The 22,528-nt window shown below is 41.5% G+C and overlaps 1 protein-coding gene across 2 annotated transcripts in view; it reads right to left on the bottom strand.

The window, feature by feature from the left end:
• The window catches only part of Top2 (topoisomerase 2), a 151,045-nt gene that overhangs the window by 66,199 nt on the left and 62,318 nt on the right, over positions 1-22,528 (bottom strand). For both annotated transcript variants that reach the window (XM_071658510.1, XM_071658511.1), the window contains exons 14-17: positions 21,319-21,566; positions 14,483-14,714; positions 6,768-6,967; positions 1,449-1,584 (exon numbers count right to left, since the gene is read on the bottom strand). In XM_071658510.1, the coding sequence (XP_071514611.1) occupies positions 1,449-1,584; positions 6,768-6,967; positions 14,483-14,714; positions 21,319-21,566 (816 nt within the window). The remainder of the gene's footprint in view (positions 1-1,448; positions 1,585-6,767; positions 6,968-14,482; positions 14,715-21,318; positions 21,567-22,528) is intronic.

Raw genomic sequence — 22,528 nt, 5'->3', positions numbered from 1 at the left:
ATTGGTTCTCAGTGAATGTAGGTTTGCGGCAGGGGTGTGTGATGTCTCCATGGTTGTTTAATTTGTTTATGGATGGGGTTGTTAGGGAGGTGACTGCAAGAGTTTTGGAAAGAGGGGCAAGTATGCAGTCTGCTGGGGATGAGAGAGCTTGGGAAGTGAGCCAGTTGTTGTTCGCTGATGATACAGCGCTGGTGGCTGATTCATGTGAGAAACTGCAGAAGCTGGTGACGGAGTTTGGTAAAGTGTGTGAAAGAAAGTTAAGAGTAAATGTGAATAAGAGCAAGGTTATTAGGTACAGTAGGGTTGAGGGTCAAGTCAACTGGGAGGTAAGTTTGAATGGAGAAAAACTGGAGGAAGTAGAGCATTTTAGATATCTGAGAGTGGATCTGGCAGCGGATGGAACCATGGAAGTGGAAGTGAATCATAGGGTGGGGGAGGGGGAGAAAATTCTGGGAGCCTTGAAGAATGTGTGGAAGTCGAGAACATTATCTCGGAAAGCAAAAATGGGTATGTTTGAAGGAATAGTGGTTCCAACAATGTTGTATGGCTGCGAGGCATGGGCTATGGATAGAGTTGTGCGCAGGAGGGTGGATGTGCTGGAAATGAGATGTTTGAGGACAATATGTGGTGTGAGGTGGTTTGATTAAGTAATGTAAAGGTAAGAGAGATGTGTGGAAATAAAAAGAGCGTGGTTGAGAGAGCAGAAGAGGGTGTTTTGAAATGGTTTGGGCACATGGAGAAAATGAGTGAGGAAAGATTGACCAAGAGGATATATGTGTCAGAGGTGGAGGGAATGAGGAGAAGTGGGAGACCAAATTGGAGGTGGAAAGATGGAGTGAAAAAGATTTTGAGAGATCGTGGCCTGAACATGCAGGAGGGTGAAAGGACGGCAAGGAATAGAGTGAATTGGATCGATGTGGTATACCGTGGTCGACGTGCTGTCAATGGATTGAATCAGGGCATGTGAAGCGTCTGGGGTAAACCATGGAAAGTTCTGTGGGGCCTGGATGTGGAAAGGGAGCTGTGGTTTCAGGCATTATTACATGACAGCTAGAGACTAAGTGTGAACGAATGGGGCCTTTATTGTCTTTTCCTAGCGCTACCTTGCACACATGAGGGGGGAGGGGGATGTTATTCCATGTGTAGCGAGGTGGCAATGGGAATAAATAAAGGCAGACAGTATGAATTATGTACATGTGTATATATGCATATGTCTGTGTGTGTATATATATGTGTACATTGAGATGTATAGGTATGTATATTTGCGTGTGTGGACGTGTATGTATATACATGTGTATGTGGGTGGGTTGGGCCATTTCTTTCGTCTGTTTCCTTGCGCTACCTCGCAAACGCAGGAGACAGCGACAAAGCAAAAAAGAAAAAAAAAAATAATAATGATAGTAAAATATTGTCATGCAAACTCATAAGTGCCTGCACAATATCCTTACCATAGTGGAAACTGAAAGTGATGACTGAAGTTTAAATATCTTGTGAAACCCTTCTTCTACTGCTTTCTGATATTTGTCATCAGTCATAGTTACCGTGAAGCGCACAGTTGTATCTGTGTGGTACTCCTTGTAGTCACTGAAATGTGAAATGTTTCAAAGCATTACAATCTTTGCTAAAATGAAAAACTAGGTAGTGTGTGAAAACTACATCACCTTATGGAGAAGAAAAGAAACACTGCAAAATATAGTTGGGAAGAAGCATCAAAAACAATTGCCCGCATCTCTTCACCAGAGCTCTCAACCTTATCAAACAAACCAACAAAAACATGGCAAAAAAAGAAGGAATTTTGAGTAAAAAAAGAAAGGAAAAAAAAGGAACTTTGCAAAACTAAACTTACAACCTCAAGCAATACATGTTGCAATTTGAATACAGAAAATTGTGATACCCAGTGCTCAAGCTGTTATCTCCATTCGTTTATCTACATGTGTAAAGTCCACAACTGTTCACCCTTAATTAAAACCAACAAAGTATCTAGTCAGTTGTGTTTCAATTTCAGTCATCAGTTCTGTTTGTTTATCCACACATATTCGGTCCCGGCTGGAAAGCATTTTCTTATAAGCAGCAGTTGTTTGTCTGCACTTCAGAAGCCTCTCACTGAATTTCACGATGAAAAGTCCTTTTTTTTTCTTTTTTAGCACAGCTATAAACCTTACATGTGAGGAAATCTGATAATGTTTGAGTGCCATGACTTGGGCAAAATTCAGTGGAGTTTTTCCTTACCAGACTGAAAATTCTCTCATCTTCAGCACTGCTGTGAGCTAAAACATAACAGCAAACATGATTCTGGGAAGAGGTACACACTTCCTTATACAAAGACTTGTCGCTTAGTTGTGAAATCGCCACCCATAACTCATCAGCTCTACCACATTGATCTACCTGGTAGTGAGCAAATTCAAGTTTGAACTTGGTTCATGTATCTGCTCTTCCATAAAGTGGAATTTCTTCACAAAGTAGAGTGATGATGCAAACTTTGCATCCATTCTCTTCCTTGGGTCAGCAACACTTGCATTCTGAATCAGCTCATTCTTCAGGGGGAAGTATCTGAGAACATAATACATACACAAGCGAAGTATTTCCTGCCTGATGTAAATTTTTCCTTCTGTTTTGATGAGAATATTTTTGTTGTGAGAAAGTTCGTAACATCATTCACCAAGATGAGATCCTCATCTGGTCAGGGATTGCACTTTTCCCTATAACTGCACTGTTCAGGTGTTGTAGAACTTGCAATGACTGAAGGCTTCACAAAGCAGAGCAGTAACTATAATACTAAAACCTGTAGCTTCTCATGTAATCTTTGATGCTTCTTGCAGCTCAAGATTGAACTTCTTGAATAGAGGTATGGTTTTAAGGGGGGGCATACAATACAGCCTGTTGTAATCATTATGCCTTGTAAGGATCTTAGCTTTGTCCACAGAAACACTTGCTACACAGTCTGCACTTGAAGACAAACCAGCTTTTTTTGTTTCCAATCAATATAGCTTCAGATGAAGCTTTCTGTTGTCTACACTGCTTGAAGCTGCTTTATTACAAGTACCTGATATATCCCTTTCAACAAGCACAATGATGCTTGTCTTTGTTCCTGCAAATAATACCCCAGTAGATGCAGTCACTGTATCAACTTTGCCCAATCTTTTTGAGGATGAAGGTAAAGATGTCTTCTTAGAGGAAGCCTGTCCTGCACTGCCAGCTGTGCGAGATGAAAGACATGTGCCTTCTTAGAAGAAGCCTGTCCTACACTTCTGGCTGTGTGAGAGGACAAAGGTACAGTCATCTTGCTTAATGGGGTCTAACCAGTATTGCTCTTTCCCAGGAAAGATGGAATGACCTTGCCTGTCTTGTCTTGAAGTGTGTCACAACTAACATTTGTACAGACCTTCTGTTTCTTCAACTCCTTTGGAGTGTCATCATCTACATTACTTTTCTTTCCAATGGACTCTGCCTCTTCAAAGGTTCCTATTATTCAACGAGTCTAGTCAGTGCCCTTTCCAAAGAAAGCCAAGTATACATTTCAAGATTGCATGCTGTTCAACACTGCACAGGGTTTGAACCTCCCTGAATGCTTTGTGGTATTTACTAGATCTCTCCAAGTAATAATAAACAGGAACAAATAAGTCCACCGGTGAAAATGGCAGCTGGCTAGCTCCTTTCTCCGCAGCGAGATGAAGATGATGTATCACTTATTCTTCTTTACAAATGCACCTACCCCATTCTGCTCTCCCATCATGACAGCTGCATTATCTGCTGCAAAATAAATGACATTTTTCGATGGGATCTTATTATCTGTGATGACATTGTCAAGAAATAGAAAGATGTTTCTGCCAGTAGACTGCTCCTTTGTGGTAGCAATTTCCAGCAATACACTAAGAGCTCTATTCACTTCAGGATCAGAGTATCACACAATAACGGGATATAATAACTGCTCTTGTGCACTACGATCTGAGATGCAATCTGTTGACATAGAGAATGGTGCTAATTTAATCATCGAGATTTCAGTTGTTATAAAGATACAAAACATATAGATAGTTAATGCTACTAGGAAATCTGTATGTAGGATTAATTAATATGTAACCCATGCATGAATCATTGATCAACCCAATATAGTAAAGCATTACAGGTGGTACCTCTTTAATCCAGTAACCTTGGAATCTGGCCACTGCCAAACAACAAAAAATGCTGGAAAACAGAAATTGACACCTTTTTTTTGAAGTAGTGGTGATGTGAGGAGATAAAGTGAGTATTTTGAAGGTTTGCTGAATGTGTTTGATGATAGAGTGGCAGATATAGGGTGTTTTGGTCGATGTGGTGTGCAAAGTGGGAGGGTTAGGGAAAATGATTTGGTAAACAGAGAAAAGGTAGTGAAAGCTTTGCAGAAGATGAAAGCCGACAAGGTGGCGGGTTTGGATGGTATTGCAGTGGAATTTATTAAAAAAGGGGTTGACTGTATTGTTGACTGGTTGGTAAGGTTATTCAATGTATGTATGATTCATGGTGAGGTGCCTGAGGATTGGCGGAATGCATGCATAGTGCCATTGTAAAATGGCAAAGGGGACAAAGGTGAGTGCTCAAGTTACAGAGGTATAAGTTTGTTGAGTATTCCTCGGAAATTATATGGGAGGGTATTGATTGAGAGAGTGAAGGCATGTACAGAGCATCAGATTGGGGAGAGCAGTGTGGTTTCAGAAGTGGTAGAGGATGTGTGGATCAGGTGTTTGCTTTGAAGAATGTAGGTGAGAAATACTTAGAAAAGCAAATGGATTTGTATGTAGCATTTATGGATCTGGAGAAGGCATATGACAGAATTGATAGAGATGCTCTGTGGAAGGTATTAAGAATATATGGTGTGGGAGGCAAGTTGTTAAATGCAGTGAAAAGTTTTTATCGAGGATGTAAGGCATGTGTACGTGTAGGAAGAGAGGAAAGTGATTGGTTTTCAGTGAATGTAGGTTTGCAGTCAGGGGTGTGTGATGTCTCCATGGTTGTTTAATTTGTTTATGGATGGGGTTATTAGGGAGGTGAATGCAAGAGTTTTAGAAAGAGGGGGAAGTATGAAGTCTGTTGGGGATGAGAGAGCTTCGGAAGTGAGTCAGTTGTTGTTCGCTGATGATACAGCGCTGGTGGCTGATTTGTGTGAGAAACTGCAGAAGCTGGTGACTGAGTTTGGTAAAGTGTGTGAAAGAAGAAAGTTGAAAGTAAATGTGAATAAGAGCAAGGTTATTAGGTACAGTAGGGTTGAGGGTCAAGTCAATTGGGAGGTAAGTTTGAATGGAGAAAAACTGGAGGAAGTGAAGTGTTTTAGATATCTGGGAGTGGATTTGGCAGCGGATGGAACCATGGAAGCGGAAGTGAATCATAGGGTGGGGGAGGGGGCAAAAATTCTGGAAGCCTTGAAGAATGTGTGGAAGTCGAGAACATTATCTCGGAACACAAAAATGGGTATGTTTGAAGGAATAGTGGTTCCAACAATGTTGCATGGTTGCGAGGCGTGGGCTATGGATAGAGTTGTGGGCAGGAGGGTGGATGTGCTGGAAATGAGATGTTTGAGGACAATATGTGGTGTGAGGTGGTTTGATCGAGTAAGTAATAATAGGGTAAGAGAGATGTGTAGTAATAAAAAGAGTGTGGTTGAGAGAGAAGAGGGTGTTTTGAAATGGTTTGGTCACATGGAGAAAATGAGTGAGGAAAGATTGACCAAGAAGATATATGTCAGAGGTGGAGGGAACAAGGAGAAGTGGGAGACCAAATTGGAGGTGGAAAGATGGAGTGAAAAAGATTTTGAGTGAGCGGGGCCTGAACATGCAGGAGGGTGAAAGGTGTGTGCAAGTAACAGAGTGAATTGGAACGATGTGGTATACCAGGGTCGACGTGCTGTCAATGGATTGAACCAAGGCATGTGAAGCGTCTGGGGTAAACCATGGAAAGTTCTGTGGGGCCTGGATGTGGAAAGGGAACTCTGGTTTCAGTGCATTATTACATGACAGCTAGAGACTGAGTGTGAACAAATGGGGCCTTTGTTGTCTTCTCCTAGTGCTACCTCGCACACATGAGGGGGAGGGGGTTGTTATTTCATGTGTGGCGAGGTGGTGATGGGAATGAATAAATTTAGGCAGACAGTATGAATTATGTACATGTGTATATATGTATATGTCTGTGTGTGTATATATATGTATACGTTGAGATGTATAGGTAAATTTATTTCCATGTGGGGACGTGTATGTATATACATGTGTCTGTGGGTGGGTTGGGCTATTCTTTCATCAGTTTCCTTGCGCTACCTCGCTAACGCAGGAGACAGCGACAAAGCAAAATAAATAAAATAAAACATATTAAACTGATTAACTGTGAATACTTAAGAGATGTGGGAATAGAGCAACCAGGATATAATAGAAAATTAAGCAGGAGACTTATCAAGATAAAAGTAAAATAGTAATTCAACAAGATAAAATAGGAGGATGAACGGAATAAAATAAGTGATGACAAGGTTAATGCAGATGGCATTAAGAACTTTGTAAAGATGTATGAAAATAGAAAATGTTCAAGAGATGGGATCACACAAGTGCTAAACTCGCTCCCCATTCAGTTCAAACAGAAAATTACAATAGGTAATTACATATGCTCATAGTTGCTTCCAGCTAATTTATATACTCTATGATTTATACACAATACTTTTCTAACAATGCAGCAGCATTTCTTTCATTATTCTCTTCCTTACTTCATACAAATGGACTACATTAAATCTGGAATATATAACGAGCTCTCACGTGATCAAAGCTGGGCTCTTCTCTGTTCCCGTGAGTAGAGACTCCATGACAGTTTCCTTGTATGCCTGAGTCCATACACGAATTGGGAGCTCGGTAATCTCTAACTTGTTCTGACCAATATTGGCAAGCTCTCCATGGATAATATATCTCTGGTGATCCAACTCTTCTACTGTGCCACGGAAGTTTTTAAACCATGGTTTCTGGAAAAGTAAAAAAAATTCATTAACTCATTCTAAACTCATGGGTAGATAACTTAATATAAAAAAAAAAAAAAAAAAAAAAAAAAAAAAAAAGGTGCTAAAGATGTATGTAGCAATTATACCTAAATAAGTCAGATATGTATACCTGGAAAAGTGTATTCAAGAGTGTTGATTGAGAGAGCAACTGAAGCAACTGGATGCAGAATAAGCGAGGAGCACAGGACTTTTTGGAGATGTAGAGGATGTGTAGATTAGATTTTTGAGGTGAGAATAATTTTCTTCTTTTTTTCTTTTAAACTATTCGCCATTTCCCGCGTTAGCGAGGTAGCATTAAGAACAGAGGACTGGGCCTTTGAGGGAATACCCTCACCTGGCCCAATTCTCTGTTCCTTCTTTTGGAAAATTAAAAAAAAAAATGAGAGGGGAGGATTTCCAGCCCCCCGCTCCCTCCCCTTTTAGTCGCCTTCTACGACACGCAGGGAATACGTGGGAAGTATTCTTAATCCCCTATCCCAAGGGATATAATTGTGGAGCAGTATTGAGTGAAAGGTGAGAGACTTTATGGAACTTTAATGGATCTGGAGAAACCATATAACAGAGTAGAGTGGAAAGCTTTATTATATGTGTTAAGGATATATGGGGAAGTAGTCAACTGTTGGATGGTGTGAAAGTCTTCTATAGAGGAGCAAATGCATGTGTAAGATTGGATGGAGAGTTGAAAGTTTTATCAAACATTTGGGTGAGCCAGGGCTTTATGACGTCACAGTGGTTTTTTAACATAATACAGACGGAATGATATGAGAGATGAAAGCAAAACTTTGGAGAGAAGGTGCAGACATGGAGTGTGGTGGTGAGGTATGAAGATCAGTGACAAGCTTATTTGCAATGATACTGCAGTGTTTGCTGAGAGTGAAGGGGAGTTGTAAAAGGCTGTAAGTGTGCTTTATGATGCATGTAAAAATATGTGATTGAAGATAAAAGCAAAAGTAAAATAATGATGTTTGAAAGAAAACAGTATGAGAGTAAAGATTGTGCAAAGCCCTATAGAGTAAGAGAAGAAAGTGTAATAATCTGAGTTACAGGGGAAGAAAGAAAGAATTAAGTTTCTGGGAGCTAACTAGGTAAGAATAGTAATCTAGGAGAGATAAGGGTGAGAGCAGTACAGGGCGGATGAGTCACTGAGGCCCTTAATAGAATAGTGAAGGGCAGAGGTGTAAGTATAGAAGTGAAGAGAGGATAAAGAGACGGCATAGTCCTCCTGACCTTGACCTCAGTAGCCAAGATATGGATATTGAATGAGTCACAGTGGTCAAAAATGCAGGCTGTGAAAACGTGCTATACGATAGGAGCATGTGATATTACAAAATGGAATGAAGGCATGAGGGAGTGTGTAACAGATATGGTATGGCAGGGAATGCAAAAGGAAAGAATTGTCGAGTGGCAGAGTGGACAAAATGTAATCCCTTAAGGTGGTCTAGGCATGTGGTAGGAATGCATGATAGGGAGTTTAAAAGGAGTGTATGAGAGTACTATGATGATACAATTAAGGGGGTTGGTGCAAGAGGAAGGCCATCTGTGATATCAGGAAATATAGTGAAAAAGTACTGAAGGGAGAGAAATGGTGAAAAAATACATGGAATGGTGCATGTGAGGAAGGCATGTAAGGATATGGTTAAGTGGACTCTTTTGCCATGGCCACCCCCTTGATTTCTGAGGGTAATAAGCATGAGAGGCATAGACAGACAGATAGAAAACTTTAATGTTGAGAATCATATAAGTTATGTAACATCATTTGAATTAATACACAGCACCCCACTGAAAACCTAGCCAAATACCATTATGAATCAGAAATCATATGTGGTTAACAATAAAACTTTAAAACAGATCATTCTTACCATAAAGAAAAATAAGTAACATTCAAGAAGGATGTTCTAATGAGTAGAAAATAACATGCTAAACCCTTATCTAATAGCAAACATTATTACTTATCACCGAAAACCCACCAGTACTATTTATTTATCTATTTTGCTTTGTCGCTGTCTCCCACGTTAGCGAGGTAGAGCAAGGAAACAGACGAAAGAATGGCCCAACCCACCCACATACACATGTATATACATACACGTCCACACACACAAATATACATACATACTTTGCTAACACGGGAAATGGCGAATAGTTTGAAAGAAAGAATATATATATATACTTTCAAACTTCGTAGAAGGTGACTAAAAGGGGAGGGAGCGGGGGGGCTGGAAATCCTCCCCTCTCATTATTTTTTTTTTTTTTTTTTTATTAATTTTCCAAAGGAGGGAACAGAGAGGGGGGCCGGGTGAGGATATTCCCTCAAAGGCCCAGTTCTCTGTTCTTAGCGCTACCTCGCTAACGCGGGAAGTGGCGAGTAGTTTGAAAGAAAGATATTTTTTTTTTTTTCATATTATTTGCCATTTCCCGCGTTAGCGAGGTAGCGTTAAGAACAGAGAACTGGGCCTTAGAGGGAATATCCTCACCTGACCCCCTTCTCTGTTCCTTCTTTTGGGGAAAAAAAAAAAAAAAGGGGAGGATTTCCAGCCACCCGCTCCCTCCCCTTTTAGTCGCCTTCTACGACACGCAGGGAATACGTGGGAAGTATTCTTTCTCCCCTATCCCCAAGAAAGATATATATACATATATATATGTTTTTTTTCATACTATTCGCCATTTCCCACAATAGCGGGGTAGCTTTGGGAACAGAGGACTGAGCCTTTGAGGGAAATCCCCACTTGGCCCCCTTCTCTGTTCCTGCCTTTGGAAAATCAAAAATATATGTATATATATATATATATGTTATCCCTGGGGATAGGGGAGAAAGAATACTTCCCACGTATTCTCTGCGTGTCGTAAAAGGCAACTAAAAGGGAAGGGAGCGGGGGGTTGGAAATCCTCCCCTCATTTTTTGATTTTCCAAAGATAGGAACAGAGAAGGGGGCCAAGTGGGGATTTCCCTCAAAGGCTTAGTCCTCTGTTCCTAAAGCTACCTCGCTAACGTGGGAAATGGCGAATAGTATGAAAAAAAAAAAAGAACATCTCAACATATACATATATACACACACACACACAATTTTTTTTTTCAGACTATTCGCCATTTCCTGCGATAGCGAGGTAGCGTTAAGAACAGAGGACTGGGCTTTGAGGGAATATCCTCACCTGGCCCCCTTCTCTGCCTTTATTCATTCCCATCGCCACCTCACCACACATGAAATAACAACCCCCTCCCCCTCATGTGTGTGAGGTAGCGCTAGGAAAAGACAACATAGGCCACATTCGTTCACACTCAGTCTCTAGCTGTCATGTAATAATGCACCGAAACCACAGCTCCCTTTCCACATCCAGGCCCCACAGAACTTTCCATAGTTTACCCCAGATGCTTCACATGCCCTGATTCAATCCATTGACAGCACATCGACCCTGGTATACAACATCGTTCCAATTCACTCAATTCCTTACACGCCTTTCACCCTCCTGCATGTTCAGGCCCCGATCACTCAAAATCTTTTTCACTCCATCTTTCCACCTCAATTTGGTCTCCCACTTCCCTGCATTCCCTTCACCTCTGACACATATATCCTCTTGGTCAATCTTTCCTCACTCATTCTCTCCATGTGACCAAACCATTTTAAAACACCCTCTTCTGCTCTCTCAACAACACTTTTTATTACCACACATCTCTCTTACCCTTTTCTTACTTACTCGATCAAACCACCTCACACCACATATTGTCATCAAACATCTCATTTCCAGCACATCCACCCTCCTCCGCACAATTCTATCTAAAGCCCACACCTCGCAACCATATAACATTGTTGGAAACACTATTCCTTCAAACATACCCATTTTTGCTTTCCGAGATAATGTTCTCGACTTCCACACATTCTTCAACACTCCCAGAACTTTCGCCCCCTCCCCCACCCTATGATTCACTTCCGCTTCCATGGTTCCATCTGCTGCCAAATCCACTCCCAGATATCTAAAACACTTCACTTCTTCCAGTTTTTCTCCATTCAAACTTACCTCCCAATTGACTTGTCCCTCAACCCTACTGTACCTAATAACCTTGCTCTTATTCACATTTACTCTGAGCTTTCTTCTTTCACACACTTTACCAAACTCCGTCACAAAGTTCTGCAGTTTCTCACACGAATCAGCCACCAGCGCTGTATCATCAGTGAACAACAACTGACTCACTTCCCAAGCTCTCTAATCCACAACAGACTGCATACTTGCCCCTCTTTCCAAAACCCTTGCATTCACCTCCCTAACAACCCCATCCATAAAAAATTAAACAACCATGGAGAAATCACACACCCCGGCCACAAACCTACATTCGCTGAGAACCAATCACTTTCCTCTCTTCCTACACGTACACATGCCTTACATCTCCTATAAAAACTTTTCACTGCTTCTAACAACTTGCCTCCCACACCATATATTCTTAATACCTTCCACAGAGCATCTCTATTAACTCTATCATATGCCTTCTCCAGATCCATAAATACTATATACAAATGCACTTGCTTTTCTAAGTATTTCTCATATACATTCTTCAATCCACACATCCTCTACCACTTCCGAAAACACACTGCTCTTCCCCAATCTGATGCTCTGTACATGCCTTCACCCTCTCAATCAATACCCTCCCATATAATTTACCAGGAATACTCAACAAACTTATACCTCTGTAATTTGAGCACTTACTCTTATCCCCTTTGCCTTTGTACAATGGCACTATGCATACATTCCGCCAATCCTCAGGCACCTCACCATCAGTCATACATACATTAAATAACCTTACCAACCAGTCAATAATACAGTCACCCCCTTTTTTAATAGATTCCACTGCAATACCATCCAAACCTGCTGCCTTGCCGGCTTTCATCTTCCGCAAAGCTTTTACTACCTCTTCTCTGTTTACCAAATCATCCGCCCTAACCCTCTCACTTTGCACACCACCTCGACCAAAACACACTATATCTGCCACTCTATCATCAAACACATTCAACAAACCTTCAAAATACTCACTCCATCTCCTTCTCACATCACCACTACTTGCTATCACCTCCCCATTAGCCCCCTTCACTGAAGTTCCCATTTGCTCTCTTGTCTTACACACTTTATTTACCTCCTTCCAAAACATCTTTTTATTCTCCCTAAAATTTAATGATACTCTCTCACCCCAACTCTCATTTGCCCTCTTTTTCACCTCTTGCACCTTTCTCTTGACCTCCTGCCTCTTTCTTTTATACATCTCCCACTCATTTGCATTTTTTCCCTGCAAAAATCTTCCAAATGCCTCTCTCTTCTCTTTCACTAATAATCTTACTTCTTCATCCCACCATTCACTTCCCTTTCTAATCTGCCCACCTCCTACGCTTCTCATGCCACAAGCATCTTTTGTGCAAGCCATCACTGCTTCCCTAAATACATCCCATTCCTCCCCCACTTTCCTTACCTCCTTTGTTCTCACCTTTTTCCATTCTGTACTCAGTCTCTCCTGGTACTTCCTCACACAAGTCTCCTTCCCATGCTCACTCACTCTCACCACTCTCTTCACCCCAACATTCTCTCTTCTTTTCTGAAAACCTCTACAAACTCTTCACCTTCGCCTCCACAAGATAATGATCAGACATCCCTCCAGTTGCACCTCTCAGCACATTAACATCCAAAAGTCTCTCTTTTGCGCGCCTATCAATTAACACATAATGCAATAACGCTCTCTGGCCATCTCTCCTGCTTGCATATGTATACTTATGTATATCTCACTTTTTAAACCAGGTATTCCCAATCACCAGTCCTTTTTCAGCACATAAATCTACAAGCTCTCCACCATATCCATTTACAACACTGAACACCCCATGTATACCAATTATTCCCTCAACTGCCACATTACTCACCTTTGCACTCAAATCACCCATCACTATAACCCGGACTTGTCCATCAAAACCACTAACATACTCATTCAGCTGCTCCCAAAACACTTGCCTCTCATGATCTTTCTTCTCATGCCCAGGTGCATATGCACCAATAATCACCCATCTCTCTCCATCAACTTTCAGTTTTACCCATATCAATCTAGAATTTACTTTCTTACACTCTATCACATACTCCCACCACTCTTGTTTCAGGAGTAGTGCTACTTTCCTTGCTCTTGTCCTCTCACTAACCCCTGACTTTACTCCCAAGACATTCTCAGTCTCCCGCGTTAGCGAGGTAGTGCGAGGAAACAGACGAAAGAATGGTCCAACCCACCCACACACACATGTATGTACATACATGCCCACAGATGCACATATACATACCTATACATTTCAACGTATACATACACAGACATATGCATATATATACATGTGTAATGCAACGAAACCACAGTTCCCTTTCCACATCCAGGCCCCATAAAACTTTCCATGGTTTACCCCAGACGCTTCACATGCCCTCGTTCAATCCATTGACAGCACATCGACCCCGGTATACCACATCATTCCAATTCACTCTATTCCTTGCATGCCTTTCACCCTCCTGTATGTTCAGGCCCCGATCGCTCAAAATCTTTTTCACTCCATATTTCCACCTCCAATCTGGTCTCCCACTTCTCCTCATTCCCTCCACCTCTGACACATATATCCTCTTTGTCAATCTTTCCTCACTCATTTCCTCCATGTGACCAAATCATTTCAAGACACACTCTTCTGCTCTCTCTCAACCACACCCTTTTTATTACCAGACATTTCTCTTAATCTTTCATTACTTACTCGACCAAACCACCTCACATCACACATTGTCCTCAAACATCTCATTTCCAACACACCCACCCTCCTCCACACAACTCTTATCTGTAGCCCATGCCTCACAACCATATAACATTGTTGGAACCACTATTCCTTCAAACATACCCATTTTTGCTCTCTGAGATAACATTCTCACCTTCCACGCATTCTTCAACACTCCCAGAACCTTCGCCCCCTCCCACACTTTATAAAAGCAAAATCTGGATGAAGTATATAACAGTTCTATCACTTCTTCTACAAACAATGAGTCCAGTCACTTCTGCTAATGAATGAAAATTAACAAAACAATATTCTTTTATTCAGGGTTCACTTATGCTCCTTTGGTAATGAAAAATGTAAAGAAATCTACTCTTCAAAATCTTGGCAAATACATTTGACATATGCAACACTTAAGTACAAGAAATTACCAGCAGTGTATAAGAATAATACAAAATATATAATTGGCATACGATAGAAAGGTCACCAGTCACCATGAGGTTTCATGCAGTATTGTCACAATAATAATACTGGCAAAGTCCAGGAAAAAGAATTAATTACAGAATGTGTGAGTAAGAAAATTAAAAAGATATGATATAATAGTCAACATACCTGAGTGCATATGATTATTCAACAACTACAAATGCCTAAAGGTGTTTTACAACCTTCATTTTGTTGAATAAAAAATAAGAATGTGGGAAAAATATATCTACTAACTTACCATTCTGCTCATCTTCTCACCACGGATCAATTTCCTCAGATTTTCCACAATTTCTCGGGGATTATAGTTAGGAATCTTAGTGCTCCAACCAGTTCCGATGCCATCTGCTCCATTTACAAGAATCATTGGAATAATAGGTATGTACCACTCAGGTTCAATTCGCTGATTGTCATCATAGTTACTCTTCAAAAGATGATCATCATGAGGGTTAAAAATCGTTCGTGCAAGTTTACTGGAGAAAGAAATAATAATCTTACAGCATATAAAAAATACATATAATACAATTAAAAACTATCGACATATATCAAATGAGAAATTTTTTGATGCAATCATTGTCTCGGCCACAATAACTCCGATATATATTACTATATATATTTCTTTTTGGGTGTCTAAATGTGTGTGGATGTAACCAAGATGTGAAAAAAGGAGAGATAGGTAGTATGTTTGAGGAAAGGAACCTGGATGTTTTGGCTCTGAGTGAAACGAAGCTCAAGGGTAAGAGAGGGTTGGATTTAGTAAGTAGGGTTATGAGGACGGAGGAAGATAGCTCTTGGGATGTGGAGTCATGTGAGGTGTAGAGTAAATCCGATGGAAACTAAAGGATGAGAGAGATGGTATTATGGTGCAATGACCTGGGCATGAGAGAATCGAGAGGCAAGTGTTGGGAGGGGAATGAGTGTTAGTGGTTTGATGCAAAGTCCGGGTTAAGTGATGGGTATTGAATGCAAAAGTGAATGGGGCAGTTGAGGATATGGTATAATGGGGTGTCAGTAGTGTAAATGGAAATGGTGAAAGTTGTAGATATGGCTGAAATAGGAGGTGATTGGAATACCGGAAAAGCGAGAATATAAGTATATATGAGCAAGAGATGGCAGCAGAGAATAGTTGGTTAGTGTTATTATGACAAGTCGGGTATAGTGATGGGTGATTTGATGCAAGATGGTAATGTGGCAGTTGAGGTAATAATTGTTATACTGGGGTTCAGTGTTGTAATGGAAATGGTGAAGAGCTTTAGCATTTTTGTGCAGAAATAGGAATGTGATGATACTGTTAAAGCGATACATATATTGCAGGGAGATGCCAAGAGCTCTTGGTTACGTAATTCAGCGCCGAAGAGACTTTGATGTTAGTGCTGAGAGGTGCACTGAGGTGTCTGATCTTATCTGGAGCAAGGTGAAGATTGCATGGGTTTCAGAAAAGAAGAGTGAATGTTGGGGTGAAGAGGGTGGTGAGAGTAAGTGAGCTTGGGAAGGAGACTTCTGCGAGGAAGTACCAGGAGAGACTGAGTACAGAATGGAAAAAGGTGAGAACAATGGAAGTAAGGGGAGTGGGGGAGGAATGGGATGTATTTAGGGAATCAGTGATGGAGTGTGCAAAAGATGCTTGTGGCATGAGAAGCGTGGGAGGTGGGATGATTAGAAAGGGTAGTGAGTGGTGGGATGAAGAAGTAAGATTATTAGTGAAAGAGAAGAGAGAGGCATTTGGAAGATTTTTGCAGGGAAAAAATGCAATTGAGTGGGAGATGTATAAAAGAAAGAGGCAGGAGGTCAAGAGAAAGGTGCAAGAGGTGAAAAAGAGGGCAAATGAGAGTTCGGGTGAGAGAGTATCATTAAATTTTAGGGAGAATAAAAAGATGTTCTGGAAGGAGGTAAATAAAGTGCGTAAGACAAGGGAGCAAATGGGAACTTCAGTGAGGGGCGCTAATGGGGAGGTGATAGCAAGTAGTGGTGATGTGAGGAGATGGAGTGAGTATTTTGAAGGTTTGTTGAATGTGTCTGATGATAGAGTGGCAGATATAGGGTGTTTTGGTCGAGGTGGTGTGCAAAGTGAGAGGGTTAGGGAAAATGATTTGGTAAACAGAGAAGAGGTAGTAAAAGCTTTGCGGAAGATGAGAGCCGGTAAGGCAGCAGGTTTGGATGGTATTGCAGTGGAATCTATTAAAAAAGGGGGTGACTGTATTGTTGACTGGTTGGCAAGGTTATTTAATGTATGTATGACTCATGGTGAGGTGCCTGAGGATTGGCGGAATGCATGCATAGTGCCATTGTACAAAGGCAAAGGGGATAAGAGCGAGTGCTCAAATTACAGAGGTATAAGTTTGTTGAGTATTCCTGGGAAATTATATAGGAGGGTATTGATTGAGAGGGTGAAGGCATGTACAGAGCATCAGATTGGGGAAGAGCAATGTGGTTTCAGAAGTGGTAGAGGATGTGTGGATCAGGTGTTTGCTTTGAAGAATGTATGTGAGAAATACTTAGAAAAGCAAATGGATTTGTATGTAGCATTTATGGATCTGGAGAAGGCATATGATAGAGTTGATAGAGATGCTCTGTGGAAGATATTAAGAATATATGGTGTGGGAGGCAAGTTGTTAGAAGCCGTGAAAAGATTTTATCGAGGATGTAAGGCATGTGTATGTGTAGGAAGAGAGGAAAGTGATTGGTTCTCAGTGAATGTAGGTTTGCAGCAGGGGTGTGTGATGTCTCCATGGTTGTTTAATTTGTTTATGGATGGGGTTGTTAGGGAGGTGAATGCAAGAGTTTTGGAAAGAGGGGTAAGTATGAAGTCTGTTGTGGATGAGAGAGCTTGGGAAGTGAGTCAGTTGTTGTTCGCTGATGATACAGCGCTGGTGGCTGATTCATGTGAGAAACTGCAGAAGCTGGTGATTGAGTTTGGTAAAGTGTGTGAAAGAAGAAAGTTAAGAGTAAATGTGAATAAGAGCAAGGTTATTAGGTACAGTAGGGTTGAGGGTCAAGTCAATTGGGAGGTAAGTTTGAATGGAGAAAAACTGGAGGAAGTAAAGTGTTTTAGATATCTGGGAATGGATCTGGCAGCGGATGGAACCATGGAAGCGGAAGTGAATCCTAGGGTGGGGGAGGGGGCGAAAATCCTGGGAGCCTTGAAGAATGTGTGGAAGTCGAGAACATTATCTCGGAAAGCAAAAATGGGTATGTTTGAAGGAATAGTGGTTCCAACAATGTTGTATGGTTGCGAGGTGTGGGCTATGGATAGAGTTGTGCGCAGGAGGGTGGATGTGCTGGAAATGAGATGTTTGAGGACAATGTGGTGTGAGGTGGTTTGATCGAGTAAGTAATGTAAGGGTAAGAGAGATGTGTGGAAATAAAAAGAGCGTGGTTGAGAGAGCAGAAGAGGGTGTTTTGAAATGGTTTGGGCACATGGAGAGAATGAGTGAGGAAAGATTGACCAAGAGGATATATGTGTCGGAGGTGGAGGGAACGAGGAGAAGTGGGAGACCAAATTGGAGGTGGAAAGATGGAGTGAAAAAGATTTTGAGTGATCGGGGCCTGAACATGCAGGAGGGTGAAAGGCAGGCAAGGAATAGAGTGAATTGGATCGATGTGGTATACCGGGGTTGATGTGCTGTCAGTGGATTGAATCAGGGCATGTGAAGCGTCTAGGGTAAACCATGGAAAGTTCTTTTGGGCCTGGATGTGGAAAGGGATCTGTGGTTTCAGTGCATTATTACATGACAGCTAGAGACTGAGTGTGAACAAATGGGGCCTTTGTTGTCTTCTCCTAGTGCTACCTCGCACACATGAGGGGGAGGGGGTTGTTATTTCATGTGTGGCGAGGTGGTGATGGGAATAAATAAAGGCAGACTGTGAATTGTGTGCATGGGTATATATGTATGTCTCTGTGTGTGTATATATATGTGTACATTGAGATGTATAGGTATGTATATTTGCGTGTGTGGACGTGTATGTATATACATGTGTATTGGGGTGGGTTGGGCCATTTCTTTCGTCTGTTTCCTTGCGCTACCTCGCAAACGTGGGAGACAGTGACAAAGCAAAATAAAAAATAAAAAATTTTCTTTTTTTAATACATATTAACCATTTCCCACGTTAGCAAGGTAGCATTATGAACAAATGACCAAGCCTTAAAGGCAATAACACCTACCCAGCCCCCTTCTCTGTTCCTTCTTTTAGAAAAACAAAAACACGAGGGGGAAGATCCCCAGAGCCCCCCATCTCTCTTAGTTGCCTTCTATGATACGCAGTGAATACGTAACAAGTATTCTTTCTACCCTATTCCCAGGATGGTTGGGAGAGCAGAAAAGGGTGGTTGAAATGGTTTGGACATATGGAGAGAATGAGTGAGGAAAGAATGATAAAGAGGATATGTGTGTCAGAGGTAGAGGGAACGAGGAGAAGTGGGAGACCAAATTGGAGGTGGAAAGATACATGCTTGTCCCCATACATTCCTGTTGCTACCCCATCCCACAGGAAACAGCATTGCTACCCCCTGCTTCAGAGGTAGCACCAGGAAAACAGAAAAAAGGCCACATTCATTCACACTTAGTCTCTAGCTGTCATGTGTAATGTATCAAAAACACAGCTCCCTATCCACATCCAGTCCCAACAGACCTTTCCATTGTTTCCCCCAGATGTTTCACATGCTTTGGTTCAGTCCACTGACAGCACGTTGACCCTGGTATGCCACATCATTCCAATTTACTCTGTCCTTGCATGCCTCTCACCCTACTGATGTTCAGGCCCTGTTCACTCAAAATATTTTTCACTCCATCCTTCTTTGTCCAATATCCCTTCTCCAGATCCAAAAACGCTAACTACAAATCCATTTGTTTTTCTAAGTATTTCCCACATACATTCTTCAAAGCAAACACCTGATCCACACATCCTCTACCACTTCTGAAACCACACTGCTCTTCCCTGATCTGATTTTCTGTACATGTCTTCACATCTTTTTATTCTCCCTAAAATTTAATGATACTCTCTCACCCCAACTCTCATTTGCCCTCTTTTTTTACTTCTTGCACCTTTCTCTTGACCTCCTGCCTCTTTATTTTATACCTCTCACAATCATTTGCACTATTCCCCTGCAAAACTTGTCTTAATACCTCTCTCTTCTTTCACTAATAATCTTACTTATTCATCCCACCACTCACGACCCTTTCTAATCTGCCCACCTCCCACGCTTCTAATGCCACAAGCATCTTTTGTGCAAGCCATCACTGCTTCCCTAAATGCATCCCATTCTTCCCCCACTCCCCTTACGTCCTTTGCTCTCACCTTTTTCCATTCTGCACTCAGTCTCTCCTGGTACTTCCTCACACAAGTCTCCTTCCCAAACTCACTTACTCTCACCACTCTCTTCACCCTAACATTCTCTCTTCTCTTCTGAAAACCTCTACAAATCTTCACCTTCACCTCAACAAGATAATGATCAGACATCCCTCCAGTTGCACCTCTTAACTTCCAAAAGTCTCTCTTTCACATGCCTATCAATAAAAACGTAAGCCAATTACACTCTCTGGCCATCTCTCCTACTGACATACGTATACTTATGTATATCTCTCTTTTTAAACCAGGTATTCCCATCACCAGTCCTTTTTCAGCACACAACTCTACAAGCTCTTCACCATTTCCATTTACAACACTGAACACCCCATGTGCACCAATTATTCCCTCAACTGCCACATTACTCACCTTTGCATTCAAATCACCCATCACTATAGCCCAGTCTTGTGCATCAAAACTACTAGCACACTCACTCACCTGCTCCCAAAACACTTGCCACTCATGATCTTTCTTCTCATCTCCCATCTCTCTCCATCCACTTTCAGTTTTACCCATATCAATCTTGAGTTTACTTTCTTACACTCTATCACATACTCCCACAACCCCTGTTTCAGTAGTGCTACTCCTTCCTTCGCTCTTGTCCTCTCACCAACCCCTGACTTTACTCCTAAAACATTCCCTAACCACTCTTCCATTTACCCATGAGCTTCGTTAACTTAGAGCCAAAACATCCAGGTTCCTTTCCTCAAACATGCTACCTATGTGTGATAATAAAAAGAGTGTGGTTGAGAGAGCAGAAGAGGGTTTATTGAAATGGTTTGGTAAAATGGAGAGAATGAGTGAGGAAAGATGGACAAAGAGGATATATGTGTCAGAGGTGAAGGGAAAGAGGAGAAGCGGGAGACCAAATTGGAGGTGGAAGGATGGAGTGAAAACAATTTTCAGCGATCGGGGCCTGAACATGCAGGAGGACGAAAGGCATGCAAGGAAGAGTGAATTGGAATGATGTGGTACAACAGGGTCGACGTGGTGTCAATGGATTGAACCAGGGCATGTGAAGTGTCCGGGGTAAACCATGGAAAGTTTTGTGGGGCCTGGATGTAGAGGGGGAGCTGTGGTTTCGGTGCATTGCACGACAGCTGGAGACTGAGTGCGCACAAGTGTGGCTTTTGTTGTCTCTTCCTGGTGCTGCCTTGCGTGCGTGCAGGGTGTGTGTGTGTGTGTGTGTGTGTGTGTGCCATTTCATGTGTGGCAGGGTGGTGACGGGAGTGGCTGAGGGCGGTGGGTGTGAAAGTGTGCATGTGTATATATATGTGTTTGTCTGTGCATTGAACTGTATAGGTAAGTGTGTGTGTACATGTGTATGTGAGTGGGTTGGGCAATTTTTTCGTCTGTTTCTTTGCCCTACCTCACTAACATGGGAGACAGCGACAAAGTATAATGAAAAAAATATGAATAAATAAATAAATAACCAAGCGCATCTCTCTAAATTATTTTTTCTTTTAAACTTGTCCCCCCTGTTAAACGTAACTTCATTTAAGGTTAACCTTCAGTTACTGTGCTTTGAATGCTCATCTAATACAATCCTCTTCAGACCTGTTTCAATATAAGGCCAATAACATGTCACAGATATTATCTACTTTTCTGATACCTGTACCCTTCTGGAACTCCCATCAAGGGGGTACCCATGGCAAAAGAGTCACAAGTCATTATGAATTTTATATCACACATTTCCTAAACCAACTGGCATAAATAGCACAATACCACACCTACCTTAACATAGTAAAAATGTATCGGGGACTTGCAGAATCTTTTCCACCCTGCAATCTCGTTCCAAACTGGCCAATAGGCTGCAACAGGTTAATATTATTTGAGCCAACAAAGTTCTGTGCCAAATTGATGATTGTCGACATGAGGGAAGTTTCACCATGATGATAAGCAGAATGTTCTGCAACCGAACCAGCTAACTGAGCTACCTTGACTTCTCGTTTATCATTTCGCTTTATACATGTATACAACACCTGTGGACAAACAAGAAGTAATATTCAGCTAAATGACATGAAACTTTAAGAACTATGCAGACACTTACTTTATATAAGCCTAGCAAAAAATCACATTAAGGACAGTTCTAATGGGAAAAACAATAAAACCCCTAAAAAACCTGAACAATATATCAATCTGCACAAAGAAATCAACAGTATATGTTTAACCCCTGGATCAAATTCAACTCTCATATGGATCAGATGCCATATCATAATTCATCTGTACACAAATGGCAATCAGTTTGTGGAGTTGTGTGCCCAAAAAGGAATGGTGACAGGGATTACATAATTTATGCGGGATCACAACATGTGCTTTTACTATCATGAGAGGAATCTAATTCTACCAGTCCCTTCTTTGGGAGTCAAAATTCACTACATTGTGGATAAGTGCAGAAGAAAGTGCATCAAAACTTCTGTGAGGGTTGGCAGATAGAGTAAGCATAGGTCCTTCAAGGAGCACACGCTGTTCCCAAAAGCAGGTCTGTCTTGCAGTTACCACCGTTGTGTACAGATCTGTGCTACTTGTGTGATTTGGACATTTTTTTTTTTTTTTTATATTCATACTATTCGCCATTTCCCACGTTAGCAAGGTGGCATTAAGAACAAAGGACTGGACCTTTGAGGGAATATCCTCACCTGGCCCCCTTCTCTGTTCCTTCTTTTGGAAAATTAAAAAAAAATGAGAGGGGAGGATTTCCAGCCCCCCGCTCCCTTCCCTTTTAGTCGCCTTCTACGACACGCAGGGAATACGTGGGAAGTATTCTTTCTCCCCTATCCCCAGTTATCATATTCATGCAATCCATGTTTATGTTTATCAATATTGCATCCAAATATCCACTAACTTCTCCCACCCCAAAACCAGCAGTAATATGGAACAGAAGCCATTTGACTTTAGAAACAAAGCTAGAAATCTTACTATGTGCTAATGCTGGTGTGGGAAT

This window comes from Panulirus ornatus, chromosome 66 (genome assembly GCF_036320965.1).
Source record: "Panulirus ornatus isolate Po-2019 chromosome 66, ASM3632096v1, whole genome shotgun sequence".
Classification (NCBI taxonomy): Eukaryota; Metazoa; Arthropoda; class Malacostraca; order Decapoda; family Palinuridae; genus Panulirus; species Panulirus ornatus.
Note: the sequence above shows the minus strand (reverse complement) of the source record. Positions and strands in the feature narration are given on the sequence as shown.